Consider the following 27,096-nt stretch of genomic DNA (forward strand, 5'->3'; position numbering starts at 1 on the left):
GTGTGTCCAGATTTGGTCATTTAATATCAGCCTACATAGCCACAAGGCAGACTTTAGCTAGTGTCCTCTGTGTTTTTCCTCTTCACCCAACATTGGCTGTCAAGTAGAAGATGGGCACTCATGTGAAACCCTGGTTAATTAGTGAAGGATTTCCAGCGTTCAAAAAAAAAAAAAAAAAAATCCAGAGAAACTGCTCTAAATTAATGTTTGGCTAAGGAAAACCTCAAGTGTCCCTGGGGAACGGTCTGGCTGGGAAGGTGAACCATTACCAAGAGAGAACCACAGTGTCTGGAGCAGGAGATTACATCTCAGGAAAGGGGGTGAAAGACAAGTGGAAGGTGAAACCCAGTACACTGGTGTTGGGATGAAATGAAATTGTGTCCTGTCACAGTGTGGAAGGGGCCACAGGAAGACTGGGATGCACCCGGCCCAGGAAGGACTTTCAGAACAGAGGGAAGAAGACCTTTCTCTCTGTCTCTCTCTCTCACTGTCCACTCTGCCTGTCAAAAAAAAAAAAAAAAAAAAAAAAAAAAAAAACAGAGGGAAGGGCTGCAGTCCGCGGAGCAGGTGTAGTGGCCCCGGCACTGGGCTGGGGTGATGAATGAATGCTTCTCCCCTTGCTTCATCTTTTGCACCATGAGACAGGCATTGCCAACCCATTCGGCAGGTGAGGTTCCAAGGTTGATGCCATTTGCCCAAAGTATCACATACCTGACAGGTGGAAGCAGCAAGAGTCGTTGCTGAATTGGTTCTCTTCAGCCACCATGAGATCCGGCATCTGAAGTCTCCTTCCCCAACAGGGACTCAGCCTCCCTGCCCTGTCTGATCCCCAGTTTGCAGTCATTTCTCAGCTTGAGGGACCTTCCTTCTCCTGCTCTCCTGTCTTTTTTTTTTTTTTTTGCTTGGTTTCCCTCCTGGATGATTTTACTTCCATCAGAGGATGGCAGGGAGGGATGGCCAGAGCAGTTAAATTTCACATGGATTGCACTTGACCCTCACCAATCATTGAGAATCACAGAGGTTTAACATTGTTACAGGTTGCTCATACACCTGCACTGCCACTGGCCCGCCTGGGACTTAGCACTGCATTTCTGATTCTTCTGAACCTCTGAGTCACCATCTGTACAGTGGGATTAATAACTGTGTAGCACAACTCCAAGGCAGTGAGCGTCAAGAGACTAATCTTTCATCCATTAGGGTCTTCGGATTAGCATTGTCACATGCAGAAGGGAGAGTGGGGGCTCCCTGGGTGTTCACCTCTGGCTTCTTCTACCTAACTCTTATTTCTTTTTTCTTTTCTTTTTTTTTTTTTTTTTTTTTTTTTTTTTTTTTTTTGACAGGCAGAGTGGACAGTGAGAGAGAGACAGAGAGAAAGGTCTTCCTTTGCCGTTGGTTCACCCTCCAATGGCCGCCGCGGCCAGCGCACCGCGCTGATCCGAAGGCAGGAGCCAGGAGCCAGGTGCTTTTCCTGGTCTCCCATGGGATGCAGGGCCCAAGCACTTGGGTCATCCTCCACTGCACTCCCTGGCCACAGCAGAGAGCTGGCCTGGAAGAGGGGCAACCGGGACAGAATCCAGCGCCCCAACCGGGACTAGAACCCGGTGTGCCGGCGCCGCTAGGCGGAGGATTAGCCTAGTGAGCCGCGGCGCCGGCCTACCTAACTCTTATTTCACATCTCCCACTGCCCACTTTCTGCCTTTGCCTCTTCATCCCTTGCCAGGCTCAGGTCTGCAGACCCATTCCAGAGAGCAGAGGGTCAGAGAGGGTTCAGAAATGAATGGAAGCTGACTGCTGGCGCATGAGCCGGCTTTTGAATGTGCCAGGGCCCATGGTGAAAATGCAAGCTCCATTTATGGTTTCTTCTGGATCCCAAAGACGAGAAAAACCCTGCCACATAAGCGCCAGGAAAATGCTTCCTATCTGATCATACAAAACTTGCCTGCAAGTTGGCGTCTCTGCATGTGCTGTGCAGTTGCATCTGTTCAAGTCCTCCCTCTCCTATTGCTATCGGGCTCTGCATGAGACTATTCTGGGCCTCTGGGTGAGGGGTTTGCCCCAGGTTCACCACTGTTCCCAGCAGCACTCTGTAAGCAGTGGGCAGGCAGAGTCTGACGACCACCCGCCTGCAACAGCCTTGCTCGTCTGCCTGCACCCAAGATAGAGACTCGGAGGAGGACCTGGGTGGTGAGGATGGATAGAGCACCTTGGTGGGCCCTTGAACAAACGCACATGGGAAGGGTGAGGCTGAGGGCAGATGGAGGAGTGTGCAGCCCCTGCACACTCTGAGCATCCCCACGGCAAGCACAGCTTAGAGTGCATGTTGACCCGAGCTGGACATCAACCTTGATGGACCAGATCAGGAGTGGAGTGGCCGCACATTTTGTTGTTGTTCTAGGTGTATGATTAAAGCAGTAGACTGGGAGTGGGTGCTCGCCTGGTAACACAGCCCCATCTCCTCCTCTAGGATATCTCAGCCTGAAGTTGGTGAGCTCGCCATGGCACAGCCTCCCAGCCCGCCACATGGAGCCACCCCAGAACTTCCATGTGCAGTTTTTCTTTGGCCTCCCTTTGGAGGACTCTTAAAATGCACCAGTTTGTTGACAAGATGTATTTCATGCTGAGCCCATAGCATATGGAATCTTTCCCATCTTAAGTATCCCAGGCATCTGTCTTTGCAAGCATAAGCTCTGTACACAAACCATTACAAGATCATCAGGGTTGTTTTGTTCAGCTGCACAGGTTGTACACTGCACAATTCCAGGGACCACCATTCCTTTAGGCCACAATGTAAGGGGTATCCCCTAGAGTTATCTAGTATTATAGCTCTAATAATGATGATAATAGAAGTAACAGAGGCGCCGGTGCCATGGCTCAATAGGCTAATCCTCCGCCTAGCGGCGCTGGCACACCGGGTTCTAGTCCCGGTCGGGGCGCCGGATTCTGTCCCGGTTGCCCCTCTTCCAGGCCAGCCCTCTGCTGTGGCCAGGGAGTGCAGTGGAGGATGGCCCAAGTGCTTGGGCCCTGCACCCCATGGGAGACCAGGAGAAGCACCTGGCTCCTGCCTTCGGATAGGCGTGGTGCGCCGGCCGCAGCGTGCCGGCCGCGGCGGCCATTGGAGGGTGAACCAATGGCAAAAGGAAGACCTTTCTCTCTCTCTCTCTCTCACTCACTGTCCACTCTGCCTGTAAAAAAAAAGTAACAGAGCTTATTATTGACTAAGCTATGGACCAGGCACTATAGTGAATATTTTTACAGGAAGTACTTCTTACCGCTTTCCACAGCTCTCTGATATAGCAGTTGTATTTGTTTTCTCTGTGCAGTGTGGAAACTCGAGGCTTGGGTGGGTTAATTCATCAAAGGTGCATTCAGTAAGCCTTAAGGCTGGAATCTGAAGCCCAGCAGCCTGACCTGTAAAACTCACTGAGTGAATCTTTATAGTCACAGCTCCCCGTGTCGACACGCACCTAACTTGAAACATTTTCTTTCCGTCTCAAAGGCTTGTCAAGCCTCTTCCTGGAGTGTTGGTGTCAGAGTGGTATTCCCGTTACTGGGTCGCGACCTCTTCTAAAACTCAGATTCTTGCTCCAGATGGTTGGCCATCGGCCTGCGAGCCACGACCCTGGGGGAATCATGGCAGGAAGCGCCTCGGAGGGCCTCCTCTGTGAGCCGCTCACTGTGCAAAGGCAGGAGGTCTGTGTGCCTTCTGGGGGCCATGAGGGGAGCGCTTGGATTCCCCATGTAAGAAAAACCTCTGGAGAAGAGAGAGTGCTCTATTCAGACTTGCGTGCCTCAGTTTCATTGCACCCTCGAAGCAACGTGGTGCAAAGAGCGGACCACCTGCTGTGTAGCTCAGGGAAGTTTGGGTGTCTAGGCTGTGGTGAGCCCACCTGCAGATGGGAGTTACCCGGCAGGCTCTGCAGAAGGGCCGGAGTGAGCAGGAAGTGGGATGGATTGCAGGATGAGCCAGTGCAGTACCCAACACATTTGAGCCCAACGGCTCCTTCCCTTTAGTGCGGTGGCCTCCTGATGGAGAGTTCAGCCGAAAACCAGCAGTCCAGCTAAGCCTGTGCCGCACACTGTTGGGCTTTTGACATCACCGACCAACTTAAGACAAGTAATTGGTCCTCTCAGTGCTCAGTCTTACCCACTTGAGAATTATGATGCTGTAGGGAGAAAAAACTTTCAAAAGACTTTTTAACTCTTTGGAGAATCATTAGTATAAAGGATTTATTTGGTAATACTCTAATCTGATTGATATAGTCACTTGTAGCTGCAGAGTCTCTTCTTATCAAGTTCAAATTATGAATATATGAGGTCGTGTGTCATTGGCAGTGAGCAATAAATCTTGCAGTTCATGCAAGTCTTCTTTTTTTCTCTTTTTAAAAAAATATTTATTTTAAAGGTAGAGTTAGAGAGGGGTAGAGTTAGGGAGGGAGAGAGAGAGAAAGGTTATCCTTTCACTTGTTCACTCCCCACATAGCCTCAACAGCAGGAGCTGGGGCAATCCAAAGCCAGGCGCCAGGAGCTTCTTCTAGATTTCCCACGTGGGTGCAGGCACCCAAGCACTTGAGCCATCTTCTGCTTTCCCAGGCACAGTAGCAGGGAGCTGGTTCAGAAGTGGAGCAGCCAAGACTCAAGCCACTGCAGGCCATGTGGCTTTCCCTGCTTTGCCACAGGGCCACCCCCCCCCTTTTTTTCCTTGCCTGGAGTCATTTCTCTCTCTATATATACCTCTGTATCACCATAAGGCCATGCTGCATCTGCCCTTACCTCAGTCTCCCGCGCTCATCCTTCAGACCTCCTGCAAGATGTCGCTTCCAGCCAGAAGTCTTTGCTGATCACAGCTTCCCACTAATGCCTCAGTCAGGTGCTCATGCACTCACAGCCCCCTGAAATGACTGCACTCTCTCATCATGGCTTGTTTTCCTCAACTGTGCTATTAGCTATTTGAGGTTGGGGGAGCTTATTCACTAGAATTTTCTGCAGTGTGTAAGAAGGTACCCACAGCATGGGAGTCACCCATGGAATGAATGGAAGGAGAAAAGGGGGGGGGGGGTAAGGGGAGGAGACCAGTGCCGGCGTTCTCTTTGGGAATAGTCCAGCAAACTCTGTTTTTCCTTTCGAGAGCAGCTGTTGCATTTTCCTGTCCCAGTGCCACGGACATGCTGTGCTCAGCTCCGTGTGGCCTTCGCAGAGGCGCCCACCCCTTGGCTGTTTGGCCAAGGACAGCGACTTGGGCCCCTCTAATATGTACTTGGGTTCTCAGGGCTGTTATTGAGGTCAGCTGTCGAACGATTCCCAAGTTCATCTCCTTAGCACAGAAAACCTGGACTTGAGTAATGGCTCCTTAGAGAATCAGTTGAAAAGATTTTCATGAAGGTTATAAGAGGGAACAATCAGGTTGTAACGTGTGTAGAGGGCTGGAATGTAACTTTTACTCTCTGACTCATGAATTTATTTAATAAGTGTGTGTTGTTCACCTCTGAAGTGCTAGGCACTAGACATTAGGGATAGTCTAAAAATCTCAGACCTCAAGTCACATGTTTTTAAAAAGAGAGAGTGATTTATTTACAGAGTTACAGAGAGGGAGACGCAGAGAGAGGTCTTGTGAATCGACTGGTTCATTCCCTAAATGACCACAATGGCGGGGCTTGGGCCAGGCCGAAGCCAAGAACCAGGAGCTTCTTGCAGGCCGCCCACATGGTTGCAGGGGTCCAAGCACTTGAGCCATCCTCCATTACTTTCTCAGGCACATTAGCAGGGAGCTGAATCAGAAGTGGAGCAGCCAGCTCTTGAACTGGTGCTCATAAGGGATGCCAATGTCACAGGTAGTGGCTTTACTCAGTGTTCCAGCCCCAAGTCATGTGTTGGAAACCCCCTCTAGTGGCCCTCATGGTGACACAGCAGGTTAAGCTGCCACGTGCTATGCTGGCTTCCCATATCAGAACAATTGGTTAGAGTCTCTGCTGCTCTGCTTCAGATCTGGCCCCCTGCTGATGCACTGGGAAAAGCAGCAGAGGATGGCCCACATACTAGGGCCCCTGCACCCAGGTGGGAGACCCAGATGGAGTTCTAGGTCCTCACGTGAGCCTGGCCCAGTCCTCTCAGCCATTTGGGGAGTTAACCAGCAGATGGAAGAGCTGTTTCTCTTTCTGTCTCTATCTATTCCCTTATGTCTGTTATTCAGCCGTTCAAATAAATTAATTAATCTTTAAAAAGAGAAAAGACAAATCTTTCAGACCCATGACATTTCTCGTCTCTATTCTGGGTGTGCTGAGCCCCTCCTGAGAATGTCCCTGCACTTCCTGGGGTAGCCCACCTCTCTTCTCATTTGCTGCCACGCGGGCTGCCCTTTCTCTACTGTGGGAATGCCCGTGTCCTTCCTCTCCTCTCCCTGGTGGCTTCCTGCTCATTACACATTCTGTGAGTGAATCCACCTCTGCCTACACAGCTGTCCATGGCAGCCCAGGTGATAGTTGGCAGCAGGTGTCAGGCACCCTGGAGCCCTGGGAGCTCTCAGGGCTACAAACCAGGCCGCAGCGCAGAACTTGGCTGTTGTATACACAGACTGAGTGGATGAAGGACTTCAGAGTTACACAACGTGTCCACAGTATTGCTTCTGCCTCCTCCTTGCCTGGCAAAGAAATGTACTATGTGGGAATGCAAGTGTACACTCTGCATCCCTGTCTCTGAAATGAGCTTTGAGAACAGGAGGACAGCTCTTGTTTTTTTTAAATGTAAGACAATGGTAGATGAACTTACATCACTGCTGTTTCTCATTGCATGTCAGAACGAGCATTTGGCCTCGTTTATCTTTTTTAAAGATTTATTTATTTATTTGAAAGTCAGAGTTACACAGAGAGAGAGGAGAGGCAAAGAGAGAGAGAGAGGTCTTCCATCCGATGGTTCACTCCCCAATTAGCCACAACAGCCGGAGCTGTGCCGATCCAAAGCCAGGAGCCAGGAGCCTCTTCCAGGTCTCCCACATGGGTACAAGGACTTGGGCCATCTTCCACTGCTTTCCCAGGCCATAGCAGAGAGCTGGATTGAAAATGGAGCAGCCAGGACTTGAACTGGCGCCCATATGGGATGCCAGCACTGCAGGCAGCGGCTTTACCCGCTAAGCCACAGCGCCAGCTCCACTCTTTTTTTTTTTTTTCTAGCATTTATTTATTTGAAAGACTTACACAGAGAGATGGAGAGGGGTAGGGGGTCTTCCATCCACTGGTTCACTCCCCAGATGGCCACAACAGCCAGAGCTGAGGCAATCCAAAGCCAAGAGCCAGACACTTCTTCCAGGCCCCTTGAGTGCAGGGATCCAAGGACTTGGGCCATCCTCTGCTGCTTTCCCAGGTACATTAGCAACGAGTTGTATCGGAAATGGAGCAGCTGAGACTCAAACCAGCGCCCATATGGGATGCCGGTGCTGCAGGCTGGGGCTTTAACCCGCTTAAGATGCCTGCAGCTCACATCACAGCACCTGGTTGGGATGCCAGGTTCCAGCTGCTGAGGCAGCAGTGATGGCTCAAGTAATTGGGCTCCTGTCACCCACGTGGGAGACTGGATTGAGTTCCCAGCTCACAGCCTTGGCCTAGCCTAGTCCTGGCTGTTGGGGGCCTCTGGGGAGTGAACCAACAGCTGGGAGCTCTCTTTGTCCTTCTGTCTTTCTGTTTCTTAATGTTTGTGCCTCTCAAATTGAACAAACAATCACAACAACAGCAAGAACTTAGCATCACACACAGAGCACCGCGCTGGCACTGGCCGGGCCATTCAGGAGCCAACAATGGCAACCTAGCAGTAGAAATGAATTCTTCCATCCGTGGGGAGAATCAGCAACCTTAGAGGGAGAGCCTGTTACAAATGTCAAGTGATTTTTTTCCCCCTGGGGTTAGGGAACTGCATATATTTGAAAGTGAAAAACAAGTTGATTACAATCTTTAAGGACAGACAATTTCTACCCATTGTATTAAATGATCCCTTTTAGACCAGCTCCCTGTGGCCACCCTACTTGACTGGATAAAATTGCACAGTAAGAGTTTATTTTAGGTGTTCCTACCCTCAAATTTGGCACGTGATTCCCCACCCACCCCCATCTACCCCCACCCCCACTGCCTGTTAATGCAGCACATGGAAAGGCACACGGAGCGGTGGGACCGTGGGCAAAGACTCCCAGTTGAGTCCGACTCTGTTATCATTTTCTGTCTGGATTACAGTGTGAGTTCAAATTCAAGAAGGCCGGGGGTGTGACGTGTGAATTTGGTAGAAGTCCCCCCCCTAAATGCTAGAATTGAACTTGGGAGAATCTTTTGGAAATTAAAAGCAGCCTTCTTGAACTTTCCAACCGCTCTTGAGAGCCTTCCAGCTCGTATTCCAGGACCGGGGAAAGAGTCGTAAATCCCAAGCAGCTGGGGAAGTGAGCCTACCAAAAGCTGAGAAAACCCAAAAGCGTGGGCTGCATTGGTTTCCCTACTTCCCAGCCCCCATGGCCTACTTAGGATTTCAGACTCCAGGCAAAAATACGTGCCAAGTGAGTCTCAGAGCTGCTGCTAACTCCTGAGCAACCACAAGTCACTTATTTCCTTTGTTTAAATTTCAATTTTCCTAAAAGTTACGTTCCAGGTAAGTTTTCCCAGCTGCCTTTTTTTTTTTTTTTTTTTTTAGGTCTTATTTTTTTTTTTAAGAGCAGTTAGCCCTCCTTCAAAACAGAGGGAGGGGCCGGCACCGTGGCTCAATAAGCTAATCCTCTGCCTTGTGGCGCCGGCACACTGGGTTCTAGTCCCGGTTGGGGCGCTGAATTCTGTCCCAGTTGCCCCTCTTCCAGGCCAGCTCTCTGCTGTGGCCAGAGAGCGCAATGGAGGATGGCCTAAGTCCTTGGGCCCTGCACCTGCATGGGAGACCAGGAAAAGCACCTGGCTCCTGCCTTCAGATCAGCGCGATGCACCGGCCACGGCGGCCACAGGAGGGTGAACCAACGGCAAAAGGAAGACCTTTCTCTCTCTCTCTCACTGTCCACTCTGCCTTTAAAAAAAAAAAAAAAAACAAAAAAACAAAACAAAAAAAAAAAAAAACAAAAAAACAGAGGGAGGAAGCAAAGTACTCAGGAATCCTTCGCGCCTGCTCTCACCTGTTAGGGATTGGAAGCTCTTGGGTTAGCAGAGAGGAGAGAGCACGCTGGCAGGATTAGCCCAGGTGTAGCTGCTCCCTCACTGTCACCTTCCCTGCGTCACCCAAGGGTCCTGATTGTCTAAGGAGTCGCTTTCCCTCGGTGGCATTACGTCATCTGCTCATACCGCTGCATCACCGGTGAGCTTGCTTTTCACTTAAGGCCAGCCCTCAAACTCACATGATGCTGTTTAAAAATGTGACCACCTCACAGTAGCTCCCAGCAGACTCTAAGGAAACCAGAAACCCCCAAACCCTGAGCTGGGTGGGGGAAGTGGGTTCAGGAGCTCCGGCACTGATTTGAAACACTCTTGTCTCTCTGCGCTCACCTCCTTGTGGTCTGAAGTCCTAGCTGTGCTGCCGACAGATGAGGAGCTGGCATTCTAGATAACGAGGTCTGCTTCCAAGCCACGGAGCCTGGCATGGCCCAGGAACTTGAGGAATATTTGCTGCATGATCAGGCATGAGAGCAGTGCATCTTGGGAAGAAGAGGCTGGAGGGGGCCCAGGAAGGAGCTGGGGTTCTTGGGAGACATAAAGCTTATCCTGGTTGCATCCCTTGGTTTGATAAAAAACTAGGGCAAGGAGCTAGAGTCTTCCCAGAGCCTTGTTCAGTCTGTGTTGTGAGACGAGACGAGCCATCAGAGTGGGTAAGGGCAGCCCTGGCTCCGGAGGTATTTAGACACCAGCTCGCTAACTGTTTGGCCCTGCCTTGTGCAGTGGTGGGTGGTTCAGTGGTGTGGAGTGAATGGACTCTGAGGTCATTTCCAAACCTGAGATAGATGCACTTGTTCACACATGTTTTTTACCCCTGTGCCAGGAGCTGCGCTGTTGGGTAGCTGGGGTAAAATAAAAAGAGATTCTCTGATATTTTCTGTCCTGCAGGGACCTCACAGTCTAGAAGACTATATCACTAGATTAGGTAGGGGAAAGCATCCTTGAGTCTTGCACCCGCACACCTGTTTCGTTTGTCTTTGACAGTGCTCCAAGACTTGTGGTGAAGGCTCCAGGTACCGCCAGGTAGTGTGTGTGGCCGAGGACAAAGGAGAGGTTCACAGCGCCCACTGTGAGCCGGTCAGGCGGCCCGCCGACCACGAGAGCTGCAGTCTTCCCCCGTGCGAGTATGTCTGGATCACGGGAGAATGGTCCGAGGTATGGCACGGGGTGTCTCTACCCGTCTTTGGAACAGCCACTGCGGGAGAGCAGCAGAGTGACCGGGGGGGGGGGGGGGGGGGGGCACTCAGACCCACCTACTGTCTGTTCTCAAATAAATCTCTTAGCCTCCCAGGGGTGCACACCGGGGGAGCGTCCTTCATCCATTCTGGGATTCACCTTGATGTCCCGTGGGAATGATAGGGAAGGAATTAGGACCGGGGCTTCAAGGTCATAGGATACCTCTAGGTGCCTGAAGAAGGTAAAGAAAATATCTTAGCGCTGGGAATACAATAAGAAGAAGTGGGAACTCTGGCAAACTAGCACCTGCTGTGTTGTCTCCCTCTGTAGCTGTGGCCATGCAGAAATGTAGGTCCGGTGTTATTGAACGTGATTTTTCAAAAGCTGGTAAAAACGTGGACTTGAAAACATGGGCTTAGGTTTCTGTTTAGAACATTCTACAAGGTAAAGCAGACACGTTTGTGATCCAGTGTGGATTGGCCACGTAACAACCTTTACTCTAGATGAGCAACATTATGTCCTATAGCTTCCCAAGAATCTCAAGTGCCTCTTTTTTCTTATATCCTCCTGCTCATAATGCCTGCCTGCCCTTTTTGTGGTTAATAAAGCAGCAGGAATAATAGCATCGCTATATTATTTCCTGACCTGATAATCTTTCCAAATACTGAGAGCTCCATCCCATGGAAACGACTAGTCCCCTGCCCAAGAAAATGTGGGGATTTGACAGAGAGGCACCTGCGCTCCTAGCAGAGGTGCTGCAGGTTTTTAGGTAAAGTTCTGGCTACCGCTGGGGTTTCTTCAAGTTTCACAGAACAGTGACGTCACCTTTTTGTGGGATGACCGCATGCACTGAGATGATCCAGATGTTAGGTGCTGAGTGATGCCTGCATGAAACCAGGTCCTAAAGCCCTTTCTCACATTGTCTCCTCATCCTTGCCTCGACTCCAGTGGTTTTGGCCTCCCAAGGGACATTTGGCTATGTCTGGAGTTTCTTTTTTTAAGATGTATTTATTTATTTGAAAGGCAGAGTTACAGAGAGGTAGAAGCAGAGGCAGAGAGAGATCAATCTTCCATCCGCTGGTTCACTCCCCAATTGGCTGCAACAGCAGGAGCTGAGCCGATCTGAAGCCAGGAACCAGGAGCTTTTTACAGGTCTCCCCAACGGGTGCAGGGGCCCAAGGATTTGGGCCATCTTCTGTTGCTTTCCCAGGCACACTGTCAGGGAGCTGGATCAGAAGTGGAGCAACCAGGACACTAAGCAGCACCCACATGGGATGCTGGCGCTGCAGGCGGCGGCTTTACCTGCTACACCACAGCGTCGGCCCCTCTGGATATATTTTTGCTCACCACAACCAGGGAAAGGCAATGTGACTAGTATGTCTTGCATCAAGGCCAAGGGTGAAGCCAAATATCCTGCAATGCACAGGACAACCTCCAGAACAAAGAAACATTCAGCCCATATGGAGAAATCTCTCGGTAGAGAGCCCAAGGTCTGGAGAACACTGAACTGTCCCCCACCCCAGTTCCTGTGGCTCCTTCTCAAAGGGGGCCCACTATTTGGTGCCACTGACTCTAGATAGCTTTAAGAGGAAATTAATTATCACTCAGTGTGTTTCCTAGAAAGTAAACAATGGGAAATTACTGATAAGGTTACATACATTTGTAGGGGTTGTAATATTTATAATCATCTAAGACTTAGCCAGGAAGATTGAATATGCTATAACATTCCTTAAGTCATCGATTAAATGTCCCATCAAAGAAGAGATGAGGGAGGCCAGTAAGATATGTACTCCTTCTTTGTGGCTGCTTTGGATGAGTGTTTTGAAATGCTGTAGACTTATGATATAAGGGTTCTATGACCACAGGATTAGGTAGAGAGACAGGAAAACCAAAAAAATAAATGCCAGTCATGATCCACAAGGGTGGGCCAGTTTGTGCGGGAGTTACAATGTCAGTTTCGATGCTCTCATCCTGCATTGCAAATCCTGAGTTTGAATTCAGGCTGTGCTTCCAACTTGAATTTCCTGCTAATGTGCACCCTGGAAGGTAGCAGGTGAAAGCTCAAGTGCTTGGATCTCTACCACCTATGAGGAGGCATGGGTTGAGTTCCTGGTTCCTAGCTTTAGCCTGGCCCAGTCCCGTGTGCTTTAGGCATTTAGGGGCATGTACCAATGGGTAGAAGCACTCTTTCTCTCTGCCTTTGAAATGAAAAAAGAAAATCTTTCAAAAAAAAAATACACAGGGTTCTTCAAAATAGAACATTGATGGGAAATGCAATTAAAACCCAAGGTAGTTTCAGTGCAAAACATTTCAAAATCCATGCATTTTTTTCGTCATGTCCATTTTCTATGAACTTTTCAAGGATCCCTCATAAGATACTTGTAGGAGTATTTTGCACAGAAATAAACTTTTCTTTCAGTTGCGTGTTTCTGTTAACTTTCTGAAGTCCCCTGTGTAGGCAGGGAGAAGGAAATTAAGTGGAGTGCACATGGGGCCTCGGACACCCTCCAGGACAGAAGGAGACCTGTCCCAGAGGCCCCTGGCCGGTAAAATGCCACCTGCCAGCTGGGGCAGTTGGGCTGCACACGCAGGTTGAGTGAGTGAAGGCTGGCGGGTCTGCCCCTCCTTCTCCTCCTCCTCCTCCACCCCAGAGGAGGGGCATCAGGCGCCCCCACCTGCAGTGGGAGTCCAGAGGAGCTGTGTAGGCTTCGCCCAGGATCCCCTGTCTCCTGGGCGTGCGCTTGGAGCCTGCCACCAGCCATCAATGCACAAAGCAGAGGAAGTGAGGGCCTGGGGTCAGCCCTGGGCGGGGAGGTCAGCGGCCTATTGTGGGCGGCCCCCAGGCTCCTGGCCGCAGCCTCTCCCCTCCTCCCCTCTCCACTCCTCTCCTCCCCTCTCTTCTCAGTGCTCCGTGACCTGTGGCAAGGGCTACAAACAAAGGCTGGTCTCGTGCAGTGAGATTTATACCGGGAAGGGGAATTACGAGTACAGCTACCAAACGGCTGTCAACTGCCCGGGCACGCAGCCGCCCAGCGTCCAGCCCTGCTACCTGACCGAGTGCCCCGTCTCAGCGTCCTGGAGAGTCAGCAACTGGGGCAGCGTGAGTAGACAAGGGGCCTCCCCTGCTTGCCTGAGGCGCTCTGCATCCCCGGGGAGTCTCTGGGGAGAACCAGGAGTTGGCAACCGGAAATGCACCCCTCCCAGCAGAAGGGGCTCTTGTCTGCGCCAAGGGGCTTGGTGCTTAGCGGGATCCCAGCTCTGCTACCTTCCAAGGTAGAAGACCTCCCAAGTCAGTTTGCTCGTCTGTAAAATGGGTGTTTGTGAAGATGAAATGAGTTAAGCGATGAGAAGCCCACAGTGATAAATGCCAGATGTTACGTCACATAGATTTTACCATAATTTTTTTTTAGAAAGCGCCTAGAACCTGGCATTTCTTAAGATGTATGGGAGAGAATGCTTGTTGCTTCTGCACAGTCTCCATGTTCTGCCCTCTCTGTGTGAGGAATATTTGTCTGTATCACAGGTGTACCATGGCAGAGTATTATGTCAGAATTGCCCAGGGAAAACTGTCCCCTTCCTGGCTCTGATACGGGGCTCTCGGTCTTGAACAGTTGGATCAGGCAAAAGCTGAATCCAAGCTGAGAGTGGTTGGAGTTTGCATCCTGATTCCACCATGACCGTGAACAAATTGTTTAGTATGTGAGCCCCAGTCTCCCATCTGCTAAAATTAGGATTGTTATCTCCTAGGGTTATGATGAGGCTTCCATGAAAAAGATTGTGTGTGTGTGTGCTTATATATAATTACATTTAATTTTAGACATATGTATAAATGTTTTAGGCATACCTCCGGCAGTACCTCCAAACATAGAGAATGGAATTAAAAGATAAGTTTAACTTGGCACAAAAAATGCTAGAAATCCATGCCTAGTTCTTTGATCACACACACTTCCGTGGATGCTTTTATGACCCTGCCCATGGACGTTTCTATGCCTGTGTGTGTGTACGCACTTAGGTCCATTTAAAGCCCGCTGTTTGAGTGACATGGGTCCCCTGTGTGTGATCTCAGATCTCTGAGCCCTGCACCTGTAGAAGCCCCCGCCTCCCACTGACCCCCCTTTGCTCTCCAGTGTTCCGTGTCTTGTGGCGTGGGAGTGATGCAGAGATCTGTGCAGTGTTTGACCAACGAGGACCAACCCAGCCACTTATGCCCTATGGATCTGAAGCCAGAAGAACGGAAAACTTGCCATAATATCTATAACTGTAAGTTGAACTGCTGAACACTTCTTTTTTTAATTTTTTTTAATTGTGAAGCCATTTGTAGCATGAAGTGTTGGGGTTTAGAGTTCATTTGTTTGCCTGCCCTTTTCAGAAATATGACATTAAAGAAAGGGAGGGAGAGAGAGAAGAAGGGTAGGGGAAGGAAGGGTAAGGGAAGAAAAAGAGAGAGAGGGAAGGGGAGGAGAGGGAGGAAAGAAGGGACCCCTCCTCTGTAAGCAGCTGTTAGACATCTGGGGACATCATATCCGTGATTGTGACTTCTGCCTTCCAGGTGAGCTTCCCCAGAGCTGTAAGGAGGTGAAAACGCGCCAAGGAACCAATGAAGACGGTGAATATTTTCTGATCGTGAGAGGGAAGACGCTCAAGGTGCAGGCTGGGTCCCAGTTGCCGTGTGGTGCATGTTCCCGGCGCGTGTGGGCACTGTCGGCGTCGGCGCATTTCCGAGCCCCTCTCCACGCATGCTTTCTGCCCTGTCTTTCAGATCTTCTGTGCGGGGATGCAGTCTGACCGCCCCAAGGAGTACGTGACCCTGGTCCGTGGTGATGCGGAGAACTTCTCTGAGGTTTACGGGCACAGGTAAGAGAGCCGGGTGCAGATGAGAACAGACGCTGGGCGGCCCCTGCAGAGCCTTTGTCATCCTCACCAGAACATCCTCTCTGTGATTTAGGTTGCACAACCCCACTGAATGCCCCTACAACGGGAGCCGTCGCGACGACTGCCAGTGTCGGAAGGATTACACGGCAGCAGGGTTTTCCAGCTTCCAGAAAATCCGCATCAACCTGGCCACCATGCACATAATGAGTAAGTCCCCAGGGTGCCCTGCAGGCAGCGTGCCCTGCATACTGGCGAGAAGGGAGGGGCTGAGGGTGCTGAACAGAAGGAGCCAAGGGCCTGCGGTCCAGCCGCGAGCATCGCAGTGCAAGCTGTGTTAGGCCAGGGTTTTGTCCTTCTCTTCCCCTGTCGCTGCCTGGAACGTGCCCGCCATGGGTGCTCCCTCGGGCCTGTGATTAGTGAGTAAGGGGGAATGAACAGAGTTGATAGAAGCAGCTGACAGTGTCCCTGTCACGGTGTGGGGCAGCATCCCAGAACAAGCCACCTCCAGGTGCACATGCGAGGGTCAGGGAGGGGGCTGTCAGCGTGGAGAACGCGGAGGTGAAAGCAGAGAGCTCTGAAGCAGAAGAAACCGCAGAGCTGAGAGATTCCGGTGGCAGCAGTCACGCCCACCCGGCCCCCACCAGCCCAGGGCAGGTGCACACACGAAGGTGTAAAACTCATTTTTCTGGTTGTCTGTTTACGGAAGAAAGATGGAGCACTGAACCACGTTTCCGAAACCAGTCTCTGCACACGCTGCTTTTGCACTCTGCAATTTTGTTAGCGACATTAATCTTAGGAGTGGTTCCAGACAGCTAAGATAGCTGAACATGTCCCCTTGTATAGAAGGAAAACCAAAAAGAACAAATGGTTAATTTTTCTTCGTTAACGTCATACCTGTACAATTGCGTTGTTTTCCTCTTGAGGTTGATTAAACTTATGTTTGATTAAACTTGTGTTCTACCAGATATTTTTAATTGCCTTCAGCTACCAGTGGTGAAGGAACCTTTTTTTTTCTGCCAGGGGCCGTGTGGATATTTTTAACATCACACAGGGGCCATACAAAATGATCCTCTTAAAAATGAGCCTGCTGTAGATCTAGCAAATTCTGAATTCCACCTGGGCCACACCACATCGCTTTGCTGGCCTTATATGGCCCGTAGGCGGGACATACCAGGCTTGAGATAGCCTGATAGAGACTGAAAGCAGAGGGCCAGCGGTCTCTCTGCTGAGAGACTCAGACGTTCTACCTGCTGCAGCCAGCAAGGGCGCCTTTCCTAGCAGAATGGGACATGTGTCTTTCCTGCCCTGCAAAGTGTAGGTCACAGCAGAAAGATGCAAATCCCTAAAGGCAAGGCAGACTGAGAAACGTGCTCCTGTCCCAGGCCCAGCATGAGCCTCTGCAGTTGGATTCCTCCTTGTCTATCGGCCGAGATGGTCCCAGGAGCTCCAACAGGGTTAAAAACATGAGCTCTGAGGACAGCCTTGTTTTTATCTCTTTTTTTTTTTAACTACAGATTAGCCCTGAACTTAAAAAGCTGCCATGAATAATTTCAAGATGTGGGTTCTGACTGCTCCATATTTGGGCCGTCATAATGTCCAGGTCCCGGGAGGGTGGATGAAATCTCCAAAATAGCTGGAAATGCTCTCCTGGCTCTGTGCCCTCTGTCCGTGGGCCGGGGATGCTGAGAGAGGAATAGGAGGCCCACAGTCATCCAGTTAGACTGCATTTGAGGGCGATGAGTCGTGCACTTATTTATTTATGGAGGGATCGATTCCAGAGTCATTCTACACCCCCATTTTGCCTTCCCTGCTACGAGGAGACAGACCATCAGTGCTGATAAAAGCCAGGGAACGAGGATCACCCAGAGAACGAGGGTCACACAAGTGCACTCCGCTCACTAATACTTCCAATTGTCTCCCCTTCTTTTTTCTCCTCCTCTTCTCTTCCCTCTCCTTATGCATACCCTGTCCCTTCCCCACTCACTCCCTCTCTCCCCTTCCCCTCCCTGTAACCTTTCCTGTGCCCCACAGCCACGGACTTGCAGTTTGCGAGGACAAGTGAAGGGCATCCAGTCCCTTTTGCCACCGCTGGGGACTGCTACAGCGCTGCCAAGTGCCCACAGGTGGGTCCTCAGAGCCTTCCCCCTTTCTAGTACCCGCCCTGCCCAGGGGCTCCCTTAGGGGTGCCTGTTCCTGGAGGTGTCCTCAGCACAGCTGTTCTGGAGGGCAGGCTGGCCATGCTCATCAAGGGCCTCACAAATGCCCGGAGGCCCATGCAGTTGTTCTGCTCCTAAGAGGGATCACAGCCACATGCCCCGCTTCTGCATTCAGCAAAACGCATCAAGTGTGATGGCAAACACTTGGATGGCACAGGCTTGGTTAAACAGATTGTGAGGGTTAATATGTATATTATAGAGTCTGCAGTGCTGGGAGATGTTTAACGACTGACTCTCCAAGGCAAGAAGCAGCTCTTTGTAGCATTTGCCCCAGCCCGGTGATGGATTTCTGTTACTAAGTAGAGAGATGCAAAAGATGTACACAATTGGGTCCCAGAGGAAGAAAGTACAAGTAAGCTTCTACACTTTGAAATTTCTGCATATGGCCTGATATATTTTTAAAAAGTCAAGGTACAAAACAGTATATGCAATGGAACCCCTCCATTAAAAAAAAAAAAAAAAGAAAAATCTGGAAGGACTTTTTCAAATTCAGTAGGGGTGTATGGGTAGGTTTTATTTTCATTTATTCATGTTGTCTAACTTTCTTAAGTTTTCTCAGTGTTGCAAAATAAGTGTGAAACATTTTTTAAAAGATAAATATCAGGGCTGAAGGTCCCCAAATTTGCAAAACTTACATGGGTTTCCTTGGGCCCCTTAACTGCAGTCAGAAGTGTTTATAGAATGCTCACTGTGTGCCAGGCTTGTTAATTGGAGGCTCCCGTCCATCCATCCCTTGAGGAATTTACACCCTGTTGGGTAGAGTGACAGGTAAACGAATACCCATGACATAAACACACGAGGGTGCTTGACAGAGTTCATGGGAAATAGAATTAACACATACGTTTATTTTGGTATAAAAACCTTGCAATCCATGCATGGTTTTTTCCCCCATACGCAGTTCCTTTGAACTTGATGAAGACTTTTGGTGCGTCCCTGGAAGTCCTCAAGAACCCAGGCTGAGTTGACTCCTGCCTCAGCCCCATTCAGATGCGCACAAGTGCAAATCTGTCACTTCTTGGGGGGCTCTTTGGCAGAACAGCAATCCCTGTGCCCACCTTGCACCTCTCCCCTCCCTTCTCTCTTCCCGGACCAGGCCAGTTCCAACCTGCCCTTTGAAACCCAGCGGGTGTTGACCTTGCCATGCAGGTTTCCCTCCTTGCAAGAAGCCTGCACACTTGGAAGGCGGGACAGGCAATGAGTTCAGCCACTGGGGGTAGAAGTTGGCCAGGGTCCTTCCTGTGGCTTGCAGGAGCTCTTTCCCACTGTTAACCCTGTGTGTGGGGAGTGGATTTCCCCGGACTCTGAGTGCCCCCAGGTCTTAGGATTGGGACTGAGTGGTGCCTGCGGAGTCCCAGGTGCTGAGTCTATGGGGTGGATTTACCCCCAATGGCAAACACATCTGAATTTTCCTTCTAGGAGGAGTTTCTGAATGCTAAGCTTCAGAGGGGCAATGCTACACATTTTAGAGGGGTGTAAAGGAAGCTTTCTGGGGAGAAAGAAAATAAACAAGGAACACAATGGTAACAAAGACCTTTCCTCCACGATCTGCAAATTGCAAACGTTTGAAGTGCGATTTCTTTAGACAAGTGGATGCTATCCCTTGCATCTTACTGGTTAATAGGTTGGCCCCATCCTGCCGTTTTCAAAGGTCCCAGGATTTTCTTGTTTCTGTATGCGCATCCTTTGGGAAGCTTAAGTGGAGGAAAGGTAATTTGCATTCATTTATTTTAATAATTCAGGGGCAGATGAACTGATTGATTTGCTAACTTGTGACAAAGGAAGCAGTTGCTAAATAGGAAACCCACTCCCCCATGAGGCTAAAGGGTATTTTTCCCCAGCCCATTCTTCCAAGGATGGGGGTACTTTTAGAATTCAGGGCCTTAGATGTTTGTTGAGCACCAACTGTGCTGATAACAGGTGGGTTTTTCCGGATCAGTTTTCCAGGAAAACTGCCTGATCAGGCACACTGCTTTGGAGTGGTTGGTTGGTCCTTTGACCTAATGCTTGCACAGAAATCAAAGCAGTGGGTGCTCAGCTGAAGCCTCTGTCTCTCCCTGTTCACCCTTCGCTGCGGCTCTGGAGGGTTTGTTATCTATAAGCCTTCCCCAAGAGCCCTCACCCCAAGAGAGATCCTGAATACATTTTTTTTTCCCCCAGCGGGACTACAATAGATGCTGGCACTGCACCACAGCACTAGGCCCTGTGGCCGTGTCTTTCTTAGTCTCCATCCAGTCAACAGCTCTGCGTCATGGACTCTCTGGTGTCAGGATCCCTCTTTGGTCTAAGCACATCTTTGGCAAACCTTCATGGGCCACCTAGCATAGGCACCCCTCCTCGTGACCTTCCCTCTGTAGAGGAGCCACGGGAGGGAGGAGTTACAACTCCTGTGCCCCTTAGGACCTGAGGACAGGGACAAGGATGTCCCAGAGCAGAGCCAGAGGGAACAGGAGGGCTTTTCTCCTCTGGTGCCATTGAACTTGGAGAGTGCTTCTGAGGTCAGCTGGGATGCTCCTGCCTGAGGATGAGGGCCTGAGGCTGCACTGCTTGGAGGAAACAGACCTAGAGGCTGTGCGCAGTGAGCGGGCTGTGGCACCCGGTGCCCAGGTCCCTTGGGGGCGGTGGAGATAAATTCCAGGGAGCAGCCAGGACCTCCTGAGAACTTCCCTGCCAACCAGATCCCGTCAGCCTTCCCCCACTGCCGCGCGGGATGTAGAGGTGTTCCGAGAGGGAGGCTGGACAGGAGGCCAAAAAAGAGAGGAGTCCTTGGCCACACTGTGGTTTGGGCATTGTGAATGTGGACCTGCCCCTCAGGGTGAGAGTGAGATAAGGGAGGGTAAGAAAAGGCTGAGGGCGTGATGCACCTGCAGAAGCCAGTATGCGAGGAGGCTGTGCAAGGAGGACCTTGAACCCATGGTCAGACACGGTGATTAGCGCCTGGGTATTGAGCACTTTGAACCTGAGTGCCACTAACATCTGCGTAGTATCATTGCTAAATAATTCACCCCAGTTTTTTAAATATCTCCTACTCTGCCAGGTTTATGCCTTCTGTCTAATCCCTTCCAATTCACAGCTTGCATCTACTAACCCGTTTTACAGATGGGTTTAGGAAGGTGAAGCTGCTTGCCCAGGGTCACAAAGAAAGCACCTGGGTACTTCAAAATCTTTATGGAAAATGGAATTAAAAGATACATTTATTCGGATGCAAATAGTTTTGAAACGCATGCATACAAGGAGTCTTCCAAAAGTCTGTGGAATGTGCGTATCATGAAAAAGCTATGCCTGCATGTAAAAAACAATTTTTTTGCACCAAAATAAATGTTTCTTTTTGAATATTCCATTTTCCATAGACGGTTGGTGAGTAGGGGAGTTGGGATTCCAGACAAATCCACCATCTGTACCAGGGTGTCTCAGCCTCTGCTCTTTGTCAGGCTGGGCTGGTGAACAGGTCTGTATTGAATGGTCTGTCCCAGGCCTTGTGTGCCATTCCCAACATTGGTCTGATGCACCAGGTGTCTCCAGGTGTGGCCACATTTCCCACGGAGGCGAAATCGTCCCCAGTTGAGATCCAGTAACTGAGACCTGACTGAGTCATGGGGGCTCCCCTGGGAGTGGCACTTCCGTTAGTCCCATTTTATCATAGTGGGATCTGAGGCTCCAGAGGGGTTTCTTAACTACTCCTTGTGCCTGTTGATGGGACAGGTGCAGAATGGGGACTTCCCAGCTACCCCGGCTCCTGGAGGATCTTCATTCAGGAGTAGCGTGTAGCCCTTACTGGTTTATGAAATCTGTCGAGTTGTCTAGTCATTCGTTCCACATCATAGCGGATATGAACAAAGCAATACCCAGGCCTGCCCTTGATCAGCTTACTTTTATTCTCGTGCTGGAGAGAGAAAATGAACACTCAGAAAATAATTGGGAAACACTGGGATTTCTGTCACGCCAAGGACCCCCTGTTTCTGCAGGGCTAATTTCACTGTCACTGCAGCACTTTGGAGGAGGTACTTTAAACACAAGATTTATTTATTTGAAAGGCGGAGAGATTTTCCATCTGCTGGTTAACTCCCCAAGTGCCCACAGCAGCCAGCTGCGTCCAGGTCTCCCACACGGGAAGGGGGCGGAGCAGGAATCCAAGTGCAGGAACCACTCCTGCTGCCTCCCTGGTGCTGTAGCAAGCGGGCAGATTGGAAGCGCCATGGGTGGGGAGCAGCTTCGGCTGGAACCAGGCCAGCATCCCGGGCTGGGTCTTTGACCTGCTGCGCCACAGCATCCTCCTTGGAAGGGACTTTAACCACCTTTCCATTTTACAGCTGAACAAACTGAGGCTGTGTGTGGCTTAAAAAAAAACAGCTGTGGGGGTGCCGTCACAGGTGAAATGGCTGGATTCACACTAGGGCTGTGAGCCCCGACTCCCTCGCTTCACAGAAGGCTGCTGTGATCAAGGCCTTTGGGGACAGGTTCAGAGAAAGCAGCCCTGGGAGTGTATCCACGCAGGGGACTGCCGCTGTGAAGCTGCTCCTGGCGCAGGAGCAGCAGCAGGAGGTCTGCCTATGCCTTTGCCTTTGCATGGTGGTTCCTGAAAGACAGGGGCCCAGCAGGAGACCGCGGTGCGGCGGGCGCCCCTGGCCGCCCTAGGAAGTTCCGCCACTGGCCACCCTCGTCCCTGGAACGGGCCACCCTCGTCTGGAACGGGCCACGCGCGCCCTCTACCGGCCCCTGCGGGGAGAGCGCCTCGTCTTTGAAGTCCCGCCCTGCTGTGCTGAGGACGCGGTGTGCTCACCGCCCCCAGGCAGCTGGAAGCCCAGGAAGCTTTGGCAGCGAGATCTTGTTAGAAAAATTACACTGTGGCATTTTGTTCCGGGAGGAATCTGGTAATTGTGAGCAATGTCAGGACTGCCGTGTCGGGGAGGCCGAGGAGAGCCTGGACTTCCAAGGCGGGAGGATGTGAGCTGCGTGCAGTCTGATCGTGTGCAAGGCCTCAGTTTCCCCTTCTGCAGAGAAGGGCTCTCGCGAGGATGAGTGAGATGAGGCCTGAGTAGGGCGTGACCTTGAAATAACACAGCAACACCCCCCCACACACACACCCATCAGTGATAGCGAATGAAACTGACCTTCCTCCAACTCCCCAAGGTGCGTGGGATTGGGGTCCCTTATGCGGACACCCCGGAAACTAAACCTGGGTTTCTTTGGCCGTTTCTTCCAGGGTCGTTTTAGCATCAACCTTTCCGGAACCGGCCTGGCTTTAACCGATTCTGCCAGATGGATATCCCAAGGGAATTACGCCGTCTCAGACATCAAGAAGTCCCCGGTAAGGCTAGGCGCGGGTTGGGGGCGGGCTTTCTCGTACCCCTGTAGCGGTGGTGGGGGGTGCTAGAGGAGGGAGCACGCTCTCTCAGACCACTCCCTCAGCCCGTCCTGCAGAGTATTGGGCTGGCACGGTGGCAAAGCCTGCGGGCCTGGCTTTGCTCCCGGTGAATTTTTCCTCAAGGCATGAGCGCCAACACCTGAGTGATGAGAAGGGCGGCCCCACCCGGAAGCTGGAGCTAAAATTCAAGTGGGGCTGAAAGAATGGGATTGCTGACCCCGGGGGCTCAGCATCAGCCGGGGGTTAGTTGGGAATGCAGGTGTGGGGCCCCAGTCCCCTGGGTCTGGACACTGGACACGCAGGGAGACGAGGAGGCTGGGCAACTGGGGAGCACAGCCCAGCACGGGGTGTGCTGGTCTCTGCTGTTTCTCACCCTGCTGTGCTCTGGAGCCCTCGGGAAGGGCCCAGGTCTCTCTGACCCCAGGGAATGAGAATCTTGGAGAGTGCCCCTCCACACACACAATTCCCTAGGGTGCTGGCATCACGGCTTAGTGGATCATCACTGCCTGCACCCCATATGCGTGCAGTTGGAATCCCGGCCGCTCCACTTCCGATCAGGCTCCCTGCTACTGCCGCTGGGAAGGCAATAGAAGGTGGCCCAAGACTCCCCATAGGAGACTTGGAAGGAGCTCCTGGCTTCCTCCTGGCCCGCCCAGTCTTTGCAGCTACCTGGGGAGAGAACCAGCAGATGGAAGATCTCTCTCTCTCTCTAACTCTGCCTTTCAAATAAATAAATCTTAGATTAAAAAATAAAAACGTGACTCCCTAGTTGAAGCTTACTCTTACTACCACTATCATTACTTACTTATTTGAGAGGCAGAAGAGAGAAGACAGAGAAGTCTCCCACCCAGGGGTCTACTCCCCAGATGTTCATAACAGCCAGGACTGGGCCACCCTGCAGCCAGGAGCCCAGAACTCCATCTGTGTCTCCCATGTGGGTGGCAGGGGCCCAAGTGCCTGGTCCATCATTTGCTTCATTTCGGGTGCATTCGTGAGAGGCTCAGATCAGGACATGCCAGGACTCGAACTCAGGCCCTCGGATGGGGGTATCTTTACACTGCCCCGAGCGACTTTAACGGTAACTGGGGCAGAAAGTGCTACCCCTAGAGCCTTCCCTCTGAGGTTCTCAGAACAGAGGGCCGGGCTGGAAGCTGACGTGTGGACAAGCCAGGTTTCCCCAGGCCCACCTGGGTCATGAGCCCTGCCTTGGGGTGGCTCGCCATCAGAAATGTGGGCAGGGGAGGAAATGAAGAAGAGAACCAGGAAGGGAATTCCAGGGTGCAGCTGCCACACGAGATGCCAGCTGCCCAGTTTTGTCTGCTTGCGAATCTCAGATAAACAGTGACAAATTTTTTATTCCATACATGGGTGGTCACGTAAGCCTTGCACGGGACATACTGTAGACATATGTGTGTTTCTCAGAAATTCAGATGCAACTGGACAGCCTGTCGTTTTGTGTACCAAATCTGGCCACCTCGCCCAAATCCCTTGCACCTAATCACAACTGGAAGACAAAGCAACAGTCACCTGCCCTGACCCCGCCACACACACAAACGTGACCTGGAGCCTCGGGTTCCTGATCCCATTTTCAAGCTCCTGAGGTTAAATGCGCGCCTGTGGAAAATGCAAGCCTTCTCACTTCTTGCTTCCCATGTTACCCAAACACCAACTCCAAGTCTGATCAAATTGGTGTATGGCTGGTTCGTAAATAAGTCCTATATTTTTCCTTGCTCGGAAAGCCAGAAGGTGGCATGGATGCATTAGAATGTGCACAAGAGTTAAAATTCTCTCCCTCCACCCCTCTCTCCCTCCACCATTCTTTCTGGGGTCTGTATGTTCTATATGTTATATTCCTTTTTTTAAATTTTTAAAATTAGTATATATTTTTCTCACTAAAACATTGTTTCAGTGACTCAGAAGAACAAACTGAAACATGGGAAACCATGCATGTAAAGTGTGTCTTCCTTAACTGCTATCAGTCCAACACTGAAAGCCACAAACTCAAACTAGCTAAAGCCTGCAGCGCCACCTTATGGACAGAATGATTATGACAATGGGCTCTTGCCCAAGCTTTGGGGACAGTTCATGCCAGAGCTGGAGAGAACTGGTTTGACAATTGCCTGTCAATTTTTCTTTTTTATCTTGGTGTTCTGTGACAGTTCAGAGAGTCTGAGCTCAAAATTAACCTTAAGAACTTGTTGCACATTCCTTCCGAATGCTGGGCGCGGGGACAGGACACTCCCTCACTTGTGGCTGCCTGGGGAAATCGGCCTGACCATCAGAGTGGTCCATGGTGCAGCATCCCCCAAGGGATGCTCGTGAAAATCAGCCTCGGTGGTCCAGGCCATTTGGGAAGAACTGCAGAGGGTGTTTCTTTCCCAGAGAATCGCAGTAGGCATGCATGGTGTGTGTGTGGGTGGGTAGGTGGGTGTGAGTTTGTGTGGGTGTGTGTGGTTGGACTACACTAGGAGTGGCTCTCAAGCCCAAGTGTGTGCTGGTGTCACCCCCAGGGCTTCACCTGGGGAGCAGCCGCCAATTGATGTCCCTCACAGTTTCCTGTCCGATGCCCCTGGTCTGGAACCACATTTTTTTTTTTTTTAATTTTTTGACAGGCAGAGTGGACAGTGAGAGAGAGAGACAGAGAGAAAGGTCTTCCTTTGCCATTGGTTCACCCTCCAATGGCCGCCGCGGCCGGCGCGCCGCGGCCGGCGCACCGCGCTGATCCGATGGCAGGAGCCAGGAGCCAGGTGCTTATCCTTGTCTCCAATGGGGTGCAGGGCCCAAGCACCTGGGCCATCCTCCACTGCACTCCCTGGCCACAGCAGAGAGCTGGCCTGGAAGAGGGGCAACTGGGACAGAATCCGGCGCCCCAACCAGGACTAGAACCCGGTGTGTCGGCGCCGCTAGGCAGAGGATTAGCCTAGTGAGCCGCGGCGCCGGCCTGGAACCACATTTTGACATAATGGAAACCAACCACAGAAGCTTCTTTACAAAGTTGCACCCTTTACATTCTCCATATCAGTGCTCTAGGAACCAGGCGTTGGGAATCAGCCCTGTCCGCCTCCCACCCTCCCCGCCCTGGGGGACTGCGGCACCGTCTCTACGGCGACCATGCCACTCAGACCCTGGCCAGTGGTGCTGGCCTCTCCCAGGGAGCCCTGCGTGGGTCAGAACCCTAGCCGTGGCTCCTTGTATTCTTTAGTTTCTCTGCAGGGAGCCACAGAAGGGAAAGAACATGAAAACCTCAGTTTTCATAAATGTGCTTGACAGTGAAAGTTTTCCCCGAGCGTAGCAGAAGTCATTCTGGATGAAACTCTGGTGCTCCAGGGCTGGCCAGAGGACAGAGGCGCTCTCGCTCCGTGGGTTAAACTGGCCAAAGTAAGACTCATCATCAAGTTCATGTTGGCTTCCTGTGTGCAGCAGAAAGAGCCCGCTGTGCTACTTCTACTGGATAAGAAAAGTCATGATTGCAATACATGACCTCCCCTCCCTACATCCGGGGCAGATGTCCTCCAAGACCGCTGCTGGGTGCCAGAAAGCTCGAACCCAGGGCCTCCTGTGTTTTTGCTGTGCATCCAGGGGTACTCAGAAAGGTTCATGTGCGTGGACCTAGAGAACGTTGATCTTGGTACCAAAGAAATTCAAAATGTGTCTATGAGTGGGCTTGAAAAAGTTTATGGAAATGCATCATATGAAAAAGCTATGCATGGATTTCAAAAGTTTTCTAATGCCCAGATAAACTTACCTGGGGATTTCATGTTTCCATAAACTTTCTGAATTAATCTCATATATACCTCAGATAGAATTTCATCTGTTAGGCACAGGAGGAGATTAATAACAATAATTAATAGTAAAATAGAACAGTTTTTATGAGTCTATTGAAATAAAAGCTGGGTGTATGTGACCTGCCCCTTTGCCTCTCAGAAAACCTTACTGTCTTGCCCTGCTGTGTGTGATGTTGTGAGAGGATGCAGTGCCGTGTGATGAGTGAGGCGGTGACAGGGGTGCTGTGACCAGTGTAGGCTATCTCATAAGGCTGGCCTGAGCACAGGCACTGTGATATGAGGCTGTCTGTGTGGTCTCTGAGTGACTGCTCAGAGTGAGCTACCGAGTGACTAGCAGGCAGGTAGTGTATGTAGTGTGGAGACGCTGGATAACAGGACAGCGCACATCCCAGGTGGGATGGAGCTAGACGCTGTGAGATCTCCCCGTGCTCTCTGAGCAGCGCACCAACGGATGAGTTTTTTTATTTCTGGAATTTTCCACGTAACATTTGTGGACCATGGTTGGCTGTGGCTAACACGCCTTTGGA

At 51.0% G+C, this 27,096-nt stretch overlaps 1 protein-coding gene and 1 long non-coding RNA gene across 6 annotated transcripts in view; one reads left to right on the plus strand and one right to left on the minus strand.

Annotated features, from left to right (window-relative positions):
- Positions 1 to 27,096, plus strand: part of ADAMTS9 (ADAM metallopeptidase with thrombospondin type 1 motif 9) — a 173,427-nt gene that overhangs the window by 136,358 nt on the left and 9,973 nt on the right. For all 5 annotated transcript variants that reach the window (XM_002713292.6, XM_008260887.5, XM_008260886.5 and 2 more), the window contains 8 exons: positions 10,143 to 10,313; positions 13,240 to 13,434; positions 14,462 to 14,594; positions 14,884 to 14,978; positions 15,094 to 15,188; positions 15,280 to 15,413; positions 17,238 to 17,329; positions 22,623 to 22,727. In XM_002713292.6, coding sequence (XP_002713338.6) covers positions 10,143 to 10,313; positions 13,240 to 13,434; positions 14,462 to 14,594; positions 14,884 to 14,978; positions 15,094 to 15,188; positions 15,280 to 15,413; positions 17,238 to 17,329; positions 22,623 to 22,727 — 1,020 coding nt within the window. The remainder of the gene's footprint in view (positions 1 to 10,142; positions 10,314 to 13,239; positions 13,435 to 14,461; positions 14,595 to 14,883; positions 14,979 to 15,093; positions 15,189 to 15,279; positions 15,414 to 17,237; positions 17,330 to 22,622; positions 22,728 to 27,096) is intronic.
- Positions 15,421 to 22,637, minus strand: LOC149124325 (uncharacterized). The gene is made up of 3 exons (XR_016214750.1): positions 22,531 to 22,637; positions 18,058 to 18,171; positions 15,421 to 16,040 (listed from the first exon to the last, which is right to left on the minus strand). It is a non-coding gene; the product is annotated as an uncharacterized LOC149124325 (long non-coding RNA).

The sequence above is a fragment of the Oryctolagus cuniculus genome, chromosome 10 (genome assembly GCF_051225735.1).
Source record: "Oryctolagus cuniculus isolate XC-2025 breed Fujian yellow rabbit chromosome 10, ASM5122573v1, whole genome shotgun sequence".
NCBI lineage: Eukaryota > Metazoa > Chordata > Mammalia > Lagomorpha > Leporidae > Oryctolagus > Oryctolagus cuniculus.